Source organism: Lonchura striata, chromosome 9 (genome assembly GCF_046129695.1).
Source record: "Lonchura striata isolate bLonStr1 chromosome 9, bLonStr1.mat, whole genome shotgun sequence".
Classification (NCBI taxonomy): Eukaryota; Metazoa; Chordata; class Aves; order Passeriformes; family Estrildidae; genus Lonchura; species Lonchura striata.
The window spans coordinates 10,694,320-10,710,339 of record NC_134611.1 but is presented as its reverse complement, the minus strand read 5'-3'; the positions used below and the strand labels follow the sequence as shown (position 1 = coordinate 10,710,339).

The 16,020-nt window shown below is 41.3% G+C and overlaps 1 protein-coding gene across 2 annotated transcripts in view; it reads right to left on the bottom strand.

Annotated features, from left to right (window-relative positions):
* Positions 1–11,066, bottom strand: part of LOC110469882 (BEN domain-containing protein 5) — an 876,525-nt gene extending 865,459 nt beyond the window's left edge. Inside the window, exon 1 of one of the 2 annotated variants that reach the window (XM_077785357.1) lies at positions 10,818–11,066. In XM_077785357.1, coding sequence (XP_077641483.1) covers positions 10,818–10,917 — 100 coding nt within the window. In that variant the 5' untranslated portion in view covers positions 10,918–11,066. The remainder of the gene's footprint in view (positions 1–10,817) is intronic. The other variant, XM_021529103.3, reaches the window with a different exon arrangement.
* Between the last annotated feature and the right edge of the window lie 4,954 nt (positions 11,067–16,020).

Below are 16,020 nucleotides of genomic sequence, written 5' to 3'. Positions count from 1 at the left end.
ACAAATATTTGGTATCTTGATAACATCAAAGGTATCACATGATCCAACAGTTGCTATAGTAGCAATACTTAAGTAAAAAAAACCACATCAAATAAAAGCATAAAACATATAAACAGTAAACAAAATTATAGTAAATAATATGCAACCCCAGCTAGCAGAGAAAAAAGATAACAGCTATTGACTTAAACTAGTCCTCAGAGTTGCATCCGCAAAAAAGTACCAGCAAGGCCACCTTTTCTGGGAAATAAGGGATTAGGTCTCAGAGAAATAGGTCTGCATGTGAAATAGGTCTGCATGAGAGGAGATGCTGAAACCAGTCAAAAAGTACACAGGAATTCAAGTTCTGGGTCAAGAAAAAAAAAAATTGGGGGATGTTCCTACCATTCCAGGGGAAAATCTGTGTCTAGGAGTTCTGAGGCAGGAAAAGAACTGAAGAGCTAAAACCAATCCCTTGTGTGGTACCACAGAACTTCAAAAAGTGAAACTTCCATAGCATCCCATATCTTTCTGAAATTTGTATGCAACTCATTTCCCAAAGACAAGGAGGGTGTGTGACCTGCAAAAAAAATACTGAGTCAAGCAGGCAGGCAATTGCAGGGTTTGGAATTGTAGTGGAGGAAATTTCAGGTAAGGGCAAAACCTGATATTACTCACAAAACTGGAAAAATATGGTAGTGGTTGAAGTAACTCACTAGTATTTGCTGGTGCCATCCTAAAATGCTGTAAATATTTCCCATGCTATTTAATACTGAAACAAATCAGCTTTTATATATCTGGGTTTGTGTTATATGTGAGGGAGCATAGAAGAAGTGGAAGGAGAGATTCATGGATATACATTGTGTATAAATCCATATATACTCCTGGATAAAATCCATATATACTCCTGGATAATATGTATATACCCATGTTTCAGCTGCCCTGGGTGTTAGGCACTGATTTAACAAAAGCATGTTATCTTGCTTAAACTTGACACCATAACTGGAAGAAGTTATGACAAAATAAATTTCTAAACTAGAGATAACTCACATTGAGCCAAATTAAATGTAAATAAACCATCTTAGATGTAGCAACCAATGCAGTGACCCTGACCCAATATTATATAGCCTTTAATGCTTAACAAAATTTAATCTCTCCAAGTTAACAACTTTGTGTGTCTCCTTTCTTGGGGATTAACTGATTCGCAGTTGGGAAACTGAAAAAGACTCAATAGGTAATAAATATTCTTGATATAACAGAGAAGTAAGTTGATTTCAGCTTTTGAAAAAGGCCAAGGCTTTATTTCTTGTCCTAGTTTTCAGACTCCTCAGCCCTGACTATCACATTTAAAATGTTTGTCCACAAATGACATCTCATAAAAATACCAAGTATAAAGTACTATGGAAGTCTTTCAAGAATATCAGCAAAGTCAAGTATGAAACATATAAACAGCACTTTTTCTGTTTATTAAAATTAGCCTGCTCATGCCAAATTCCAAACACCTTTCATGCCTTACTATGTCTGCTGATTGAACAGGAAATTTCCAAATTTATATTTAAAGAGATGTCTATGCCCTAGTGTGGAAGCATGAGGTTACCTGCTGAATCCCAGGAAGGCCAAAGGGAGATAGCATGGCTGTGGTGCTGAGCTAGCAAGCTGGATCATGGACATTATTCCAGGGTTAGCACTGAGGGAATACAGCTGTGCTTTGTAATTTGGATAGGGCTTTTATCTCATTCTCAGCTATTCTTCACAAGCAATCAGCCTGGTGATCCTCAGCATAGGTCAGATGTGGCACTACACCAAAACCACTATTAACAGCTATTTAAATTTTTTTTCATACCTAAAAAATACTACTGTACATTTCTTGCAGATGCACCTGCCCAAATTTTCAGAAAAATTATTTGATTATCATTAATTCAAGTGTCCAGGAGACTTCAATTCAATTTCTGACTCAACCACTAACATCATTACGGTGGTAATGAATCTTTATCCATGGGAAACTGGGCCTTCCATGAGGGCTCCAGGGCAGGCACAAAATCCTGTGGGGAAACACATCAGCAGCTTTGCACAGCACCATCTCTCTTTCCCAAGTGACTGGAAGAAAGGTGGACACTGAAGCTGCTTGGGCTTCCATCCTGAGTGCAGTAACTGAAACCTGGGCAACCTCAGCTCACAGACAATTTCCATCCTGGTTATTACACACAATCCTTGTATTCTTCTTTGGGTTAAACTGCTATTTTCCTTGGCTCTTGCTTCCTATTCACCTGTTGTTTAGGGATGTAAGGATGCTTCTAGCAGTTAACTTAAGCCAGCAGTAGTTTCAGCCACAGTTTCTTCACTTTTGAGTTACACTCTTCTTCACTATTGCATATTTAAAATAATTTGGGGATTTTAGTACTACTTCTGAAATAATTGTTCCCCCAGGTTGCTGAAATCAATTACACTATTAATTACTTCCATAGTTATAATTACTCATTTAAACAAACTCCTTTAACTTCGTTTAGAACAGCATTTCTCCCTACTTTCCAAAAGTCCATTCCAAAAAGTAGTACTTTAAACTATTGAGAATTTTTTTGATTGAAACATTGCCCACTCACATTCCCTTTATTTAATAACATAATCTAGTATTTCATTTCAAACAATTAGATCATTGCAGTTTTATTTTATCCACAAAGCACTGTATAGCAAAAAAATATTAAATACTCTTTCAGAATTCCCATTTTCTAACATAGAAAAATGTCAGCAAAAACAAACCATCTATTAACTGTCTTGCATCAGCAACATAACAGGAATAAAACTACAGGGAAAAATACTAACTAATACAGCATATTCAGCAGTTTTTTTAACTAAGCAAATACTAAGTTGATACAATATTTATAGGAATATGAAATGCATACAAAATATTTCAGATATTCAGAACACAAGCCGAAAATTCCACCTGCAAGAAGGCTTACACAGAGAAAGCTCTGAGATCAAATTACTGTTTATTTGTACCACTCAGAAATAAAATAACCAACAGATATAGTGGTATTGTGCCTAGTTACAAAACATCTGCTGTTCTGGAGCACCACAGGCTTTGGGTGTAGGTAAGTAGTACAGAGCCAAGTTTATCTCACAATCCTATTTCACATGGACAGGTCCCATGAAATAATGCTGCTGCTTTTGGATTTGTATAGGTTATTTGAGGAATTTTTCATTAATCAAACACACCATACTACCTCATCTGTATTTTATATGCATGAAAACCTGATAGTCACTTGCCAGGCTTCCCAGCACTGAAGTTGTCTGTAATGGCAAAGTGCCTCTGTTGCTTATTGCAAATGAAAACACATCAGCAGAGCTGCAATGAATCCAAACGGGCTCCCTTTGCAATGGATTCCTGCTGCTCTGCTCTGGTGATTCACGGGAACTGATGTTCCACTTGCTTTAGTGGAGATTGAAATTCAACACATTTTTCAAGGTGCTTATGAAATAAAATGTAAAAGGAAAATCTTGCCAGTTTTCACTCATGATTGTGAGATTCACTGCTAAATAAATAGCTCTGTGAATTAGGTAAATTGAATCATTAGAGAGCTTATTCATCTAATAATAATAATTTAAGACAACTACTTTTTCCTCCATCCCCTTTTCTATGCTCAATTTTTGACATAATGAAACTATGAAATCAGCTAGTTTACCATACTGAGAGAATAGGGATACATATGTATATTAGAAAATATATGTATCAGAATATGTAAATTTTAGTCTCTAACCTTTATACATTACTTATCCTAAAATAGAACCAATCACAAAAAGCATTTACTATACAGAAATACATCAAATTCATTGCCAAACATTTGCAAGACGAGAGTCCCAGATTTAATACTGAAGTCCACATCCCGAATTTGAGAGTCGGTGACAAAATGAAATGGAAATCATTATTATTTTGGTAGAGCAGTTTTCCAAATCATTTCAACATACAAATTTTAAAGTTACTTCAAGAAACTTATGTAAAAATCCAAAGTTAACAAATACAGCACTTCTTAAATGGCAGGCTTGGCTTCTCTGGCAAAGTCAAGAAAATTAAATGTGGGGACAATGTGACAAGGAAGCTGGGATATGGGATACATCAATGTGTACCCATAACCAAGTTCAATTAATTGTAAATTGGTTTACCTCTATTATAGATTAATGGCAGACACAGCTTGAGCCCAGAAAAACTCATTATCTCAGGTACAGCGCAATCTAAACATGGCAATTCTGCATCAAGGGTCTGCATGCCAACTACCATGGGGGATCACTTGAGAAATCTAAGCTGGCTTCTATAGATTCCCATCATTCTGGAAAAGGGCAGCACGACAATCCTCCAGAAACAAAAGTTATGTAGCCCAATGCACACACCCAGGTGGCTGTGCTGGAGCTGCTCTGCATCAGCAGCAATGCTGCAAGCAAAGCAGCATGGCTGCATCTCGGTGCCATCAGCAGGAAACAGCTGCACAAACTCCCCTCCGTGTCCTCCAGCACCTCCTGTATCCAGGGCTGCTGCTTTCTGTTACCAGGTTATCAGACATCCTCATTAAAAAGCTTAATAGAAGGTAACGACGACCATTCAGTCACTTCCTTCTGTCCCTAAGCAGGTGTTGTGGAGGAAGAGGAAGAGAAGGAAGGAAAATTTCCCAGCGTAGAGAAGTTGTTCATCTCTCCTATGGCAGCTGACAGCTGTCGTGTCAGGTGTCCCACCTGGAGGGTGGGCTGGTGCTGCAGATCTCAGCGTCCCAGTCCTGGTAGTGGCCCCATGTGGAGATCAAGCTGGTTCCATTGTAACACAAGGACATGACCATAAAAACCTATTTTATTCAGCATTAAATCTATATAGCTCCACTTCCAAAACCAGAAAAGTTATGTAGGCCACATAAATGCATTCTGAGGTTGATCTGATCTTTTGCATGAGACTTTTGCCTACTAAAAGCAGTAACAGCCACGCTAAAGAAACTTGCAGAAACTTCTGTTTTACAAATTTCAGTATAAAACCTATTAAAATTCTCAATATGTCTCATTTTACTTTTTACAAATTCAAAAGCCTCCTCTCACAAGTGCTAGTAATTAATAGGGTGCTTTGAACTTCACTGAAAGAAAAAACGTTGAGAGGCTTGAGGTAAGTAACTTTTCAAAGCTTTGATTATTCGTCAAAGAAAAAAAATGTATGAAATATGGCTAGGAAATGGTAAACCATTCAAAAATGGCAACTGGAACACCCAACACATTCCTGTTTCTTTCTTTTTCTGAAATTATATATTCTGGTTGTATAAAGCCTTCATTAGTATTTCTCAAGTCTCCTTATATGGCAAATTACGTAACAAAAATATTATCAAAGCTTTAAGTACCAAATACATATTAGTAGGTCTTCTTCAATGAATTTTTCTAATGGGGATCTTTTTTTCCACTGGATAACTGAAAAATGTTGGAAATTACTTGAATAGCAGCCTACTGGCAACAGAGTCTAATGATCACTATAGTACCTTTCTGCAGCAACTAGTTGCTGTACAGAACTTCAACACACAATTCAACTTATGCAGTCAAAACTGAAATAGTTAATAGTCTTACAAAGAGTCTCAGATTTACTAAGAAACCTTATTCTAATTTCCCCTGGACTTCCAACTGCTCTGGCTGAAATGTACCAACCCATTCAGTAAGTTCTGGCAAATGTCTTTATTGAACAAAATAAAGATTCCCATTTCAGATTTGTTTACAAATCTATGCTGCATCATTTTATAAACAACTGCAAACAGCTCTTTCTGCTGTGTGAACATCTGCAAGGCTGGGCCCAGTCCCCACACAGTTTTCCAATGACATTTGAAGCCTCCTTGTGCTGATAGGAGGATACGGTGGGCAGATCCCTTTCAGCACCAAGGCTGCAATGTCTTTACCCAAACACTGGAATTCTGCTATATTCACAGGTTAGTCATGTATATTACAAAATAAACTCTGTTGTTTGTATACTTTAAAATTCAGAAATCATTTAAGAAAAGTTAGCTCAATTGAAGAAATTCAGTTTACCTGGAGAATCAGAAGTACCACTGATGTACAGTGTTATTTTAATGACTAAGATTAAGAAATATTATTAAAGTAATTAGCTGATCTCTCCTATTTTAAATTTCCTCATGATAAAGCTGGTGAATTAGTTATCAAAAAAGCCTGTCTTTAAAGACAAATAAATTATTTTCTTATTTAGTTTGGCTTTTTATTTAATAATTAAGGCCACTGAAAAGAAAGTAGATATGTTCTGATACTAGAATGTTGCCATACCATATGTGATTAAATATTTTTTTAAGAATATTTTTTTGGAAAGAATAATGAAAAGATATCTTCAAAATACTCCAGCTCAGCATAATCCTATTGAAATCAATTAGAAAACACTGCAGAATTTACACAGCTGTTCTACTGGCCCCTTCATGTGCAGATCTCTGAAATAATAAGCTGAACACCAAGTGTTTTAGGAACACTAATTACTACACAAACTTTGGGTGGGGCTTGAACATTCAACAGAGGTTTGCAGATTTCTTCCCTGAAGCCAGGTCACAGCACCGCTGTGAACACTTTGTAAATTCCAACCATTCTTAACATGAAATGTGACTCAACACCACTCTGCAAGGTACCGACTGTGACATGTAAATAAACATTTAAAACTCCACATCCAGGATTTCTGGTCTAAAGACATTTATTTATATCCTGTTCAGTACTGTGAGTAAATGCCTTTTCTTGCTTTCAGTATGATTTCAGCGATGATGACACAATGAAATACCAGAAATACTAATATCCACCAAATGACTAGCAATTGTGGAATAACACATATTAGAACTGTCAATCCAGGCTAATATGCAGTTGCCTCAGATAGAAAACTATTACAGAACTCAGAGATAACCTGCACCCTTTGATCATTCAGGTTCCAGATACAAGTCCTCTGAAGGTAATACAGATGCCTTGAACAGAAACCTGGGGAGAATGAGATAACTAGTGAAATTCTAAACTGGAAAACACTTTCATCTGGTTCATGGGTCAAACACTTCAACAAATACAGGCATTCTGTACTCACAATGACCTACTCCTAAACCTCCCTTAGAGAAGCTAGAATGTCCTCTTTGCTGCAGAACTGGAAAAATAACATTCATCTGGTTTTGATGAAACTTAACTGGTGGTTTTCCTGTATCCTGTATCTTCCATAGGTTTATGACAGCAAGGTCAGCTGAGCAGAACAACTGGAAGTCAAAGCAAGAAGCTCCTGAGAGTAACTAATTAGACTCAATCATTTTCATCCTCCTGCATGCTTAATTTGTGAAGATTTACGTTGCTTTTAAGTTGGATTCCTAGTTTGAGACATGAAGGTTTCAGTCTGGAAAACTAAACAGGAGGCATACAAATTCAGAGTTTACTGCAAAAAGCTGATCTAAACAATTTCAAGAAAGCAGGTAGGACTGAGGAGCCAACTACAATGGTAAAATTATTAATTCAGAGTAAAGTGAGCTGATTTGCAGCACTCTAACCAAACATCAGAACACAGAAACTATTTTAATGGATTAGAGCAGATGTTTGCCTAGTCCAGTGAGGATAGCAGCAGAATATGAACTCTGTACTAGAGAGGTGTGAGATAATCTACCTTCCATATTAAGTCTCAATTTTACTTGAAATAGCACTGAAACTATGATGTAGAGAACAATGCTGAGCCTAACTGTAGACAAAAAGCTGATGGAAAGCCCTCTTCTGAAATGCTTTGTGCAATTCTGTGTGTCCTAATCCCCCTCCTCAATTAAAAAAAATTTAAAAGGTTAAAAATTTGCAAAAAAACAGAAACAAAAATCTTCTATTGGGAAAAGGAATAGAATATGAAAATGTTTGCATATCGGGGAAGAGTAAGAATAAAACAGATTAAGATATTTACCTCCCTATAATAGAAAGAGATACTAATAAAACTGAAAAAAAATTCTTGATTTAGAAAAAGATGTATTTTCCATAAAGTATAGTTAATTTACAAAATGTCTTGACACAGTGTATTTTCAAATCTAAGAGTTTTGAGGGGTCATAAGCATCCTAGATGTGCATAATTCACTGTCAGATAACCTTTTGGAAGAAACCTAACTTTTATAATCCCTTATTTCTAAGTGCACACTGTATTTTTTCTGACATTGACTCTTGTCAAACCTGGATTCTGAATTAAATCAGTAAAAAAATGGTCCATCACAGAAATCTGTGCTGCTATCAACCATGAATAAGTTACCTTCAATTTCTCTGTAATACAGTTTCCTTATGCAAAAATTGCAAATAACTACCAGTATTTCAAGATAAGAAGATGAGAGATGAGTTATTACTTGTGTTTTCTGATCCTTGACTAAAAACAAGATGTTGCAGTTAAAAAAATAATCCAGCAAGTATAACATCCTCATACTCTTATACTGGCTAAATTGATTTATATTGTTTGAACAATGTTCAGTCCTTCTGTAATGGCTTTATTCTCCTTGCATTTGTGTAAAATGCAGGTTCCAGAGCTACCTTCCTGTATCTCCTAAAGACTGCTCAAGATCTCACACATGATGAAGACACACTAAGCAGCGAGGATGCAGCAGGAACATTCCCCAGTTATGTGTTAAACAACAGTGTCAGTGTCACCCAGCAGTAAATGGAAGGAAAAAAGAGATTCTTTGAGGGATTTGCCATGGAAAGAACCTGCCTGTCAACTTAGTGTCAGCTGACAGTCAGAAAAAATCCAAAACACCCCACCTTTTTTTCTCACAGCCTAGTTTCCATGACCTTTCTTAAAAGTGAGCCAAGATCGCAAGCTTGCTTCTTTTTCTCTGAGAGTTTTGGGTCTTTTCCCTATCTTTGTGATTCTTTGCATTTTTAATTCCTTATCTGGTTCCTCCAAAACAGAAGGACCTGCAAATTAAACTTGCAAAGTGGCCAGACAAGCATTGTGTAACTCAAGCAGACATGGACCAGGACATGCAACTTAAACATGAATTCGGCACAAGCTGGAACATAACACTAATGAGAAAATCATTGATTAATCAGCTGCAAAGGTCAGAAGTGGGAAAAGTTCTGGGCAAGACTAAAATCAAAAAAATAAGTACTGTGACACTGCAGGTTTAAGCAATCCAGCAGAGAACACAATGTAAGTTAATATGGAAATGGTATGAAAGTTACATTCCATGTTGAAGTTACTGACAAGGGCACAGGTACAGGGGGTAGGCAGGAAAGCTGACAAAGTCCAATGGCCACCAGGGATCTGTTCCCCAATTCAGAGCTCAGGCAGAGCTGACCACCTGTGTGAGCAGTGGTGCAGAGTGCAAAGGATTAAAATAATCACCTGCCTCATGGACAAGTTCAACACACAATAAACTTCACAGTGTTTTTCCATGGGTTCATCAACAGCATGGCTGAACACAGGGAGCTCAAGAACCATATGGACAATCCATTTAGATGTATGTGGTATCATCTCCTAGAACACAACAGAATTTTACATACTTATCCCTTTTTTTCACCTTAAATGGACTAAAAATCCAAGATAGGTTCTATGGGTATTGCATATTTATTTGGAGCCACTTCTGAGGCTGAAAAGCGGAGGTGCAGCAGCTAACACAGCAGGCTGGGAAAATGAACTCCTGGTTTAGGAACCCAGATAATTTATGTATGGTACTGCGGGAGATTAAATATTCAGGGATACTGTCACCTTTGTTCCATCTTCCAAATGTTAGTATCTCTAATTTTTGTAATATTTGTAATATTTTGAGAGCTTTCACGTGGATTGGAAAAGACCTTAATTGGATTTTGTCACAACAGGAAAGACCCCTGTACCTAGAGGGTCCTTACCATTTATGAGACACAAAACTTCACTTGCACAGTCAAACTTATCTCACATACACAGTTAAAGCCATTGTTAATACGTCCTGAATAGGAAGAATAACATCCGGGACCTTCCTTAAAGTAATCCTCAGTGTAAGGGATGGGAGCTGTCAGGGGTGCTGCTCGCTCGCTCTCTCTGCAGCCTCCGGGTACTTTACACCTCCCAGACAGGTCAAGCAGCACCTGCAGGTCAACCCGCAAGCTACCAGCCTTTTGCTGCAGTTTCAATCCCAGACCTGTGTCTTCATGTATTATTTTTTCACGCTAATTCACGCAGGAGGTCGTTTCTTGTGTTAAGGGGAGCTCCTCTGCACCGCCGGTTTGCTCTGCTCTTCGCTACCGCCACCTTTGCCCCTGCGCGGGAGGACGGAGCAGGCTGCGGGGGGACGGAGCAGGGTGCGGGAGGATGGAGCAGGCTGCGGGAGGATGGAGCAGGCTGCGGGAGGACGGAGCAGGCTGCGGGAGGACGGAGCAGGCTGCGGGAGGACGGAGCAGGCTGCGGGGGGACGGAGCAGGCTGCGGGCTGCCCCACCATCAGCCTTCTCCTCTGCCCCACCGGGGCTCGGCCCCGCAGCGCCGGCCGGGTGAGCCGGCCTCTGGCCCTCACACCTTCCACGCCACAGCGGGTCAGTCCCGCTCAGGCAGGCCTGGAATGAGGGGGATTCTTCCCTCTCTACCTGCCTGAAAGAGCTTTCCCCACGACCACCTTGTCCCTGGGAAGACTCTCCTCATTCCCCAAGGGAAGGGGCTTTGCCCTTCGTCACAGCTCCTCGGACAGGAGCCCCTTCCGCGGCTCCTTCATCACCTCACTGCCCCCGGCCAGAAGTGCTCCCCCCCGTCTCCCCCAGGAGAAGGGCTCCGTCTCCGCACTCCGCTGCGAGCCAGGCCCCCTCTACCGCCAGAAGCCCCTGGAGAAGGGGGACTCCCCCTCTCCCCCCGCCCAGGCGACTGCGGCTGGCACTGACCCGTCTCTGCCGTCCTGCTCCTCTCCGCCATATTTGTTGTCATCCCGCCACCCCCCCAACGCCGCCCGGCCGTCGCCATGGCAACGCGCGTCACCGCCATGGGGGAGCCCCGCGCTCCCCGACATGGCGGCGGGGCTGACGGCCCTCCCCGGGGACAGCCTGCCCGGGGACAGCCTGCCCGGGGACAGCCTGCCCGGGCTCATCCTGCCCGGGGAGAGCCCTTCCCGGGACCGCCTGCCCGGGAACAGCCTGAGCAGGAAGCAGCGTCCGCTTCCATCCTCGCCCAGCCCGGCGGCCGCCGCGGTGATGGCGGGCGGGGCGTGAGGGAGCAGCGCCGGCCGCCCGCCCCTCACGCAGCACGGCTCCCTCCGCCCCGCCCCGGCCCGCCCCGGCCCGCCTCCCGCGGCCGCTGTTTACCGGCGGTGCTCGGTCGCGGAAAGGGGGTTCGTTTTCCGCTCCCTGGTGGCTGTCCGCCACCTCGGCAGCTGCCGTCACTGCGCCCCGGAGGACGGAGCTGTGCCAGTACCGGAGCTCCTCCCGGGACTCCTGCCTGCCCGTGGGAGTCGGTGTGGGCTTGAGGTGCGCACAGGGCGCTGAGGAGGCGAGGCTTGTTATCACAGATTATCGGTTAGGTTGGAAAAGACCTCTGAGATCATCGAGTCCAATCTAAGACCAAGCACCACTATGCCAACTAGACCATGGCACCAAGTGCCACGTCCAGTCCTGTAACATCTTCAGAGACGGCGACTCTATCGCCTGCCTATGCTGTGCATTCCCACGTCTAATCACGCTTTTTGTGAAGAAATCTTCCTACTGCCCGATGTCATGATGTTACGTGTCCCCCTCCACACAGCTCAGGGCAGCGTGGGGCAGAGGGGCCGGTGTGGGTTGAGGGTCTCTGTGGCCCCAGGGGAAGCGAGCGCATCCCTCCCGATTCCGGCCTCATGCACTGAGCTGCAGCACGGCAGAGGTGGCCAGTGCATGTGTGCGTGACAGCCCCACCCTGCCCCAAGGCTCAGCAGGTGAGTCTGGTCATGTGGCAGTTATGTCAACTTTTATTTCATTTCTTTTTTTAATTTCTTAAGGCAGCCCAGTGGGGAGCTTCATTATGTGTGTGAGTGTTGCCCGTCTGTCTCCTTGCCCCAGCCCCAGCAGGTGAGCCTGACCATATGGCAAATGCAGTGCTGGGGACGGGAGGGCTTCTGTGTGCGCGTGTTCGCGGGCCCGCTGGGTGACACTCACCATGTGGCAAACACGGCGATGAAGGCTCTGGTGTACAGGGGCTAATTATGTGTGTGAGTCCCGGGGGACCCGGCAGGCTGGGTGTGATCATGCGTGTCTCACTAGTGCTGAGGCGCAAGCTCCATTGTGCATCCTCTGTGCAGACAGCTCCAGCCTCTCGGACCACAGGACGAGCGCAGGGTTACAAGCACAAGCACCGAGACTGATGTTTATGTGCTTACACCGGCAGACGTGGGGCTGAATGCACCCCGAACCAGGTGGTTGCTAAAACTGTGAAACAGGGAGTACACCAGTAATGCTAAGTAATGGAAAGAGGCAGGACTGTTTGTGGTTATGCACACGCTCAGGTGTTTGCTTCCTTAGATTTTATTAAATTAATGTAACCACTTCCTAGTGACCAGTGACTAGACAGAGAAAAAAAAACCAAGATTGAAAGATAAGGCATGTAAAGTTGTATCTTTCTCCATCTAAGTTCTGTTATTTAAACATCACTTTACCTCTTCGTCTTCCTATCTAGTATGTGTCTTTTCTGCTCCAGTTCAGCTCCTCTTAATGACACTCAGGTGGATTATACCTATAGGTTCTACATACTTAGATTTTTCTGTGGGTCACTTGCTTTCTTTCTCCCTGGGAAAGAGAAAGCCTGCTCCTTTTTTCAGCCTTGTTCATTCTTCTTTCAGTTCATAGTTCTCTGGTTATTTTTGCAGCATCTATTTTTGTGGTTTCACTTCCTTTACTGTTTCCTTTCTTTTTCAGTGGCACTTAGGCCTCTTTCCTTTATCTATTCCTTTTCCCTCTCAGTATCTTACTTTAGTATTATATAAGCTAATTGAATGTTACTTCAGCCACATTCCTGTTCCATGATGACATACCTGTCTGAAGTGGTGTACCAAGGAGGCTTTGTGATGGGCTTGGAAGATACACCCTTTCACAGAAGAATGTTGAAGGCCATACAGATCCAAGCTCTGCAAAAATATTTTCTAGACTTCCCCCTTTGCAGTCTTTATAAACTATAGATGGTCACTTGCATACTAAAAAGGTGGATTTGTCTCGATGCTGACAGTGAGCTACACTAAGCACACACACCCCCACAGACACATTCTTTCCCTTACAGCCTTGCTCCAGGCCAGCAAATCACCCAGGCCTTCTGCTCTTCCTCCTCTATTGCTGCGTAAATGATCCTGGGACTTCCCTTTTCAGAATATGCCACATATACTCTCTGATCTTTCTCTTCTTTCTTTTATGTTTCCTGATAGCCATGTCCCATCCCAACTCTCCTTCAAATAATTTCTCACAGTACTGATCTCTTCATTCCTTTATTTGATATTTCTTTTTTTTTCTTTTTTAGGTCTTAAACAGCTCTGTCCAACTTTGCAGCTCTAGTCTGGTTTCTTACCATGTCCCCACATCCCCTTATTCCCTTTGTTCTACTTGCTATTCCAGCTTTAGTGTCCTCTCATCCATATTTCATTTCTATCTATTATTATCCATATAGCATTTTTCATCTGTAAATTTCTAAGAATTAAGTGCCTGTGGAGAGACTTTCCATATCTCTTCTTCGGGTGACCTCTTTATTCATATTTCTCTGAGACTCGCTTCTATGGTGACCACAAATACTAATCCAAAGGCCTTTTGCATCTAATTGCCAGCCGATTAACTCAACTGAAATACCTGCAAGAAGTTCTATTGAAATCAGAGACATTTGGGGAAAGCACTTTTTCCATTCAAATTATCTCTTCTGAGTTAACACACTTGAAAAACCTAGAAATGCCACACTCATTTTTTTAGTCTGAGTTTAATGCTATGTTATAGTCACCTCACCAAGCTGAAGTGGTGTTAAATATAGATGATATGCAGTCTTTCCAAAAACAGTAAGATAATTTGACAAACGAGAACTGGAAAGTTCATATAGAAAGTTCTTTTGGAAATAGACAACTGAATGGTGTCATTCGAATCAGGGCTAAAGAATGAGGGAAATGGTTTTCAGGAGAAGCAGTTGCATATTTTTATTTGTGCATTTTTAGAGCACCTGAGAACATGTTGGGGTTGTCATTAGTACAAAGAGGGCTTTGGCCCTAACAGTTTGGACATTACAAAATAATAAAGAATAACAGAACACTTTTGCAAGACACTGGTGCCCTGGTTATCCTCACATTTGCTGCTTCAGCCCTATTCCTTGTTCCAGCACATCTCCCCTCCCCCTTCTGTGTTTTGGCAGCAAAAGCTGCCTCATTTCTGTGGCTCTTTGCAGCTTATTCCCACCCCACCATCTTTTAATAGCCTATGGAGAAACCAACGGCTTCCCCCCACACATTTCATTCAGTAATAACTCTCTACTTGTTACATTTTCAAACCAGCACCTTCATGCTTTCCCTCGCTGCTGCTTTGCACTCCCACTCACTTAATTTTCCTCCTTCAAATCCCTCCCTAAAAATCTCCTCTGCTGTGATGTCTACCGAAGGAATGATAATGAATAGTCAGCTGTGTGCCAAGCTGAGTGTCTGTCATGGGGACTGGTCTGATGTGTTGGGCAGCCACTGCTTGTGTGGGACTGGCAGTGCCTGGAAGCAGCCCCTCTTTTCACTCTGCTCATTATGGGTCCAGGGATGGGCCCTTAAAACTCATTATATAAGCAAACAAAAATAAATTGAGGCAATCGAAATAGAAATGGAAATGCTGGCCAAAACCAGGAAGATTAGACAATATTTCAGTTATGATTCATCAGCTTAGGTAAATTTACATAAAAATTAATGTGACTGACAACTCCCTTCATTACAAATATTGAGAAATAAATTATTTTTCTAAATACAGATTTGTGCCATTTCTCTACTTATTTATAATCTATAAGGACTTGAGGAGTATGCTTTTTTCTATCTGTGCTTGAATTTGAAACATTAGATATTCCATTGTTTGTTTATCTTTCGTTTGCAGCCTGCAAAGCTGTGGTGATTAAAGAACATAAGAAAGAATTATAACGCAAGAGCAAAGAGTTGAAAGGAAAAAAGATTCCTGATCACATCTTTTTTAACATAAGGATAATTCAAATATGTTGAAGATCGAATGATTTGTGTTATACATTCAATACTTCTGATTCAGCTAGAAGTGGTTGCTGTCAATACATGTCTGTCGAAACCCCAAAGAAAATCAGTAAAAATCCAATTTTACAATCCTGATATTTTCAGTGTTTAAAAAATTGGCAAAAAAATGCCCTTTCTTATGCATTACAAAAAAGCCAGTAAGGAGCATTATTGATTTTTCACAAATCATTTGTGACTGTTAAGGCTGCATGAGGAGAAGATGGGAGTATTAGCACGAGTTTTGCATCCGTTTCACATGCCACATGCATGGTGCATGATGTGGGTCTTCAAGGTGGCTATTTAAGAATCTAGGTGTAATTGTGTAGAAATCACAGAATTACTCTTTTTTTGTATCCCCTTCCCCACGTAGAATAAAGTAGCGCAAGCATTCAAGTATATTTCAACTGTGACTACTGTCAGAGAAAAGGCCATAAAAATGGTTCTGATGCAAACACACAGCCATCAACGGTGGCTGTGCAAGCAGAGCAGGCACAACACAATTTTAAAAAGAAGGAAAAAAAGAAAATCAAAAGTCTGGTCAAAGTTTTTAGCCAGGTCTGGTGGATTCAGAGATAGAATTAAATCTGACAAAGAAAGAAAAAGCCAAAATGAAAACCAAAGGCCAGACTGAGATAGCAAAATTGAAGTGAATTTTAAACTATGCACACATAGTGGAGGAATCCTATAATCTTATTATTGTAACCTTGATCCATTCGTTCTCCCAGCATTTATTGCTCTCATTAGTTATGTAATATCTAAAAGCACACTGTACATTTTTTTGTGTCAGGACAGTATCTTTAATGTATTCTGCACATGGCTAGTATAATTAGAGAGCTTTATACAAAAATAATATTACCTGCTGGGTTTTTTTCTGTATTATTTCT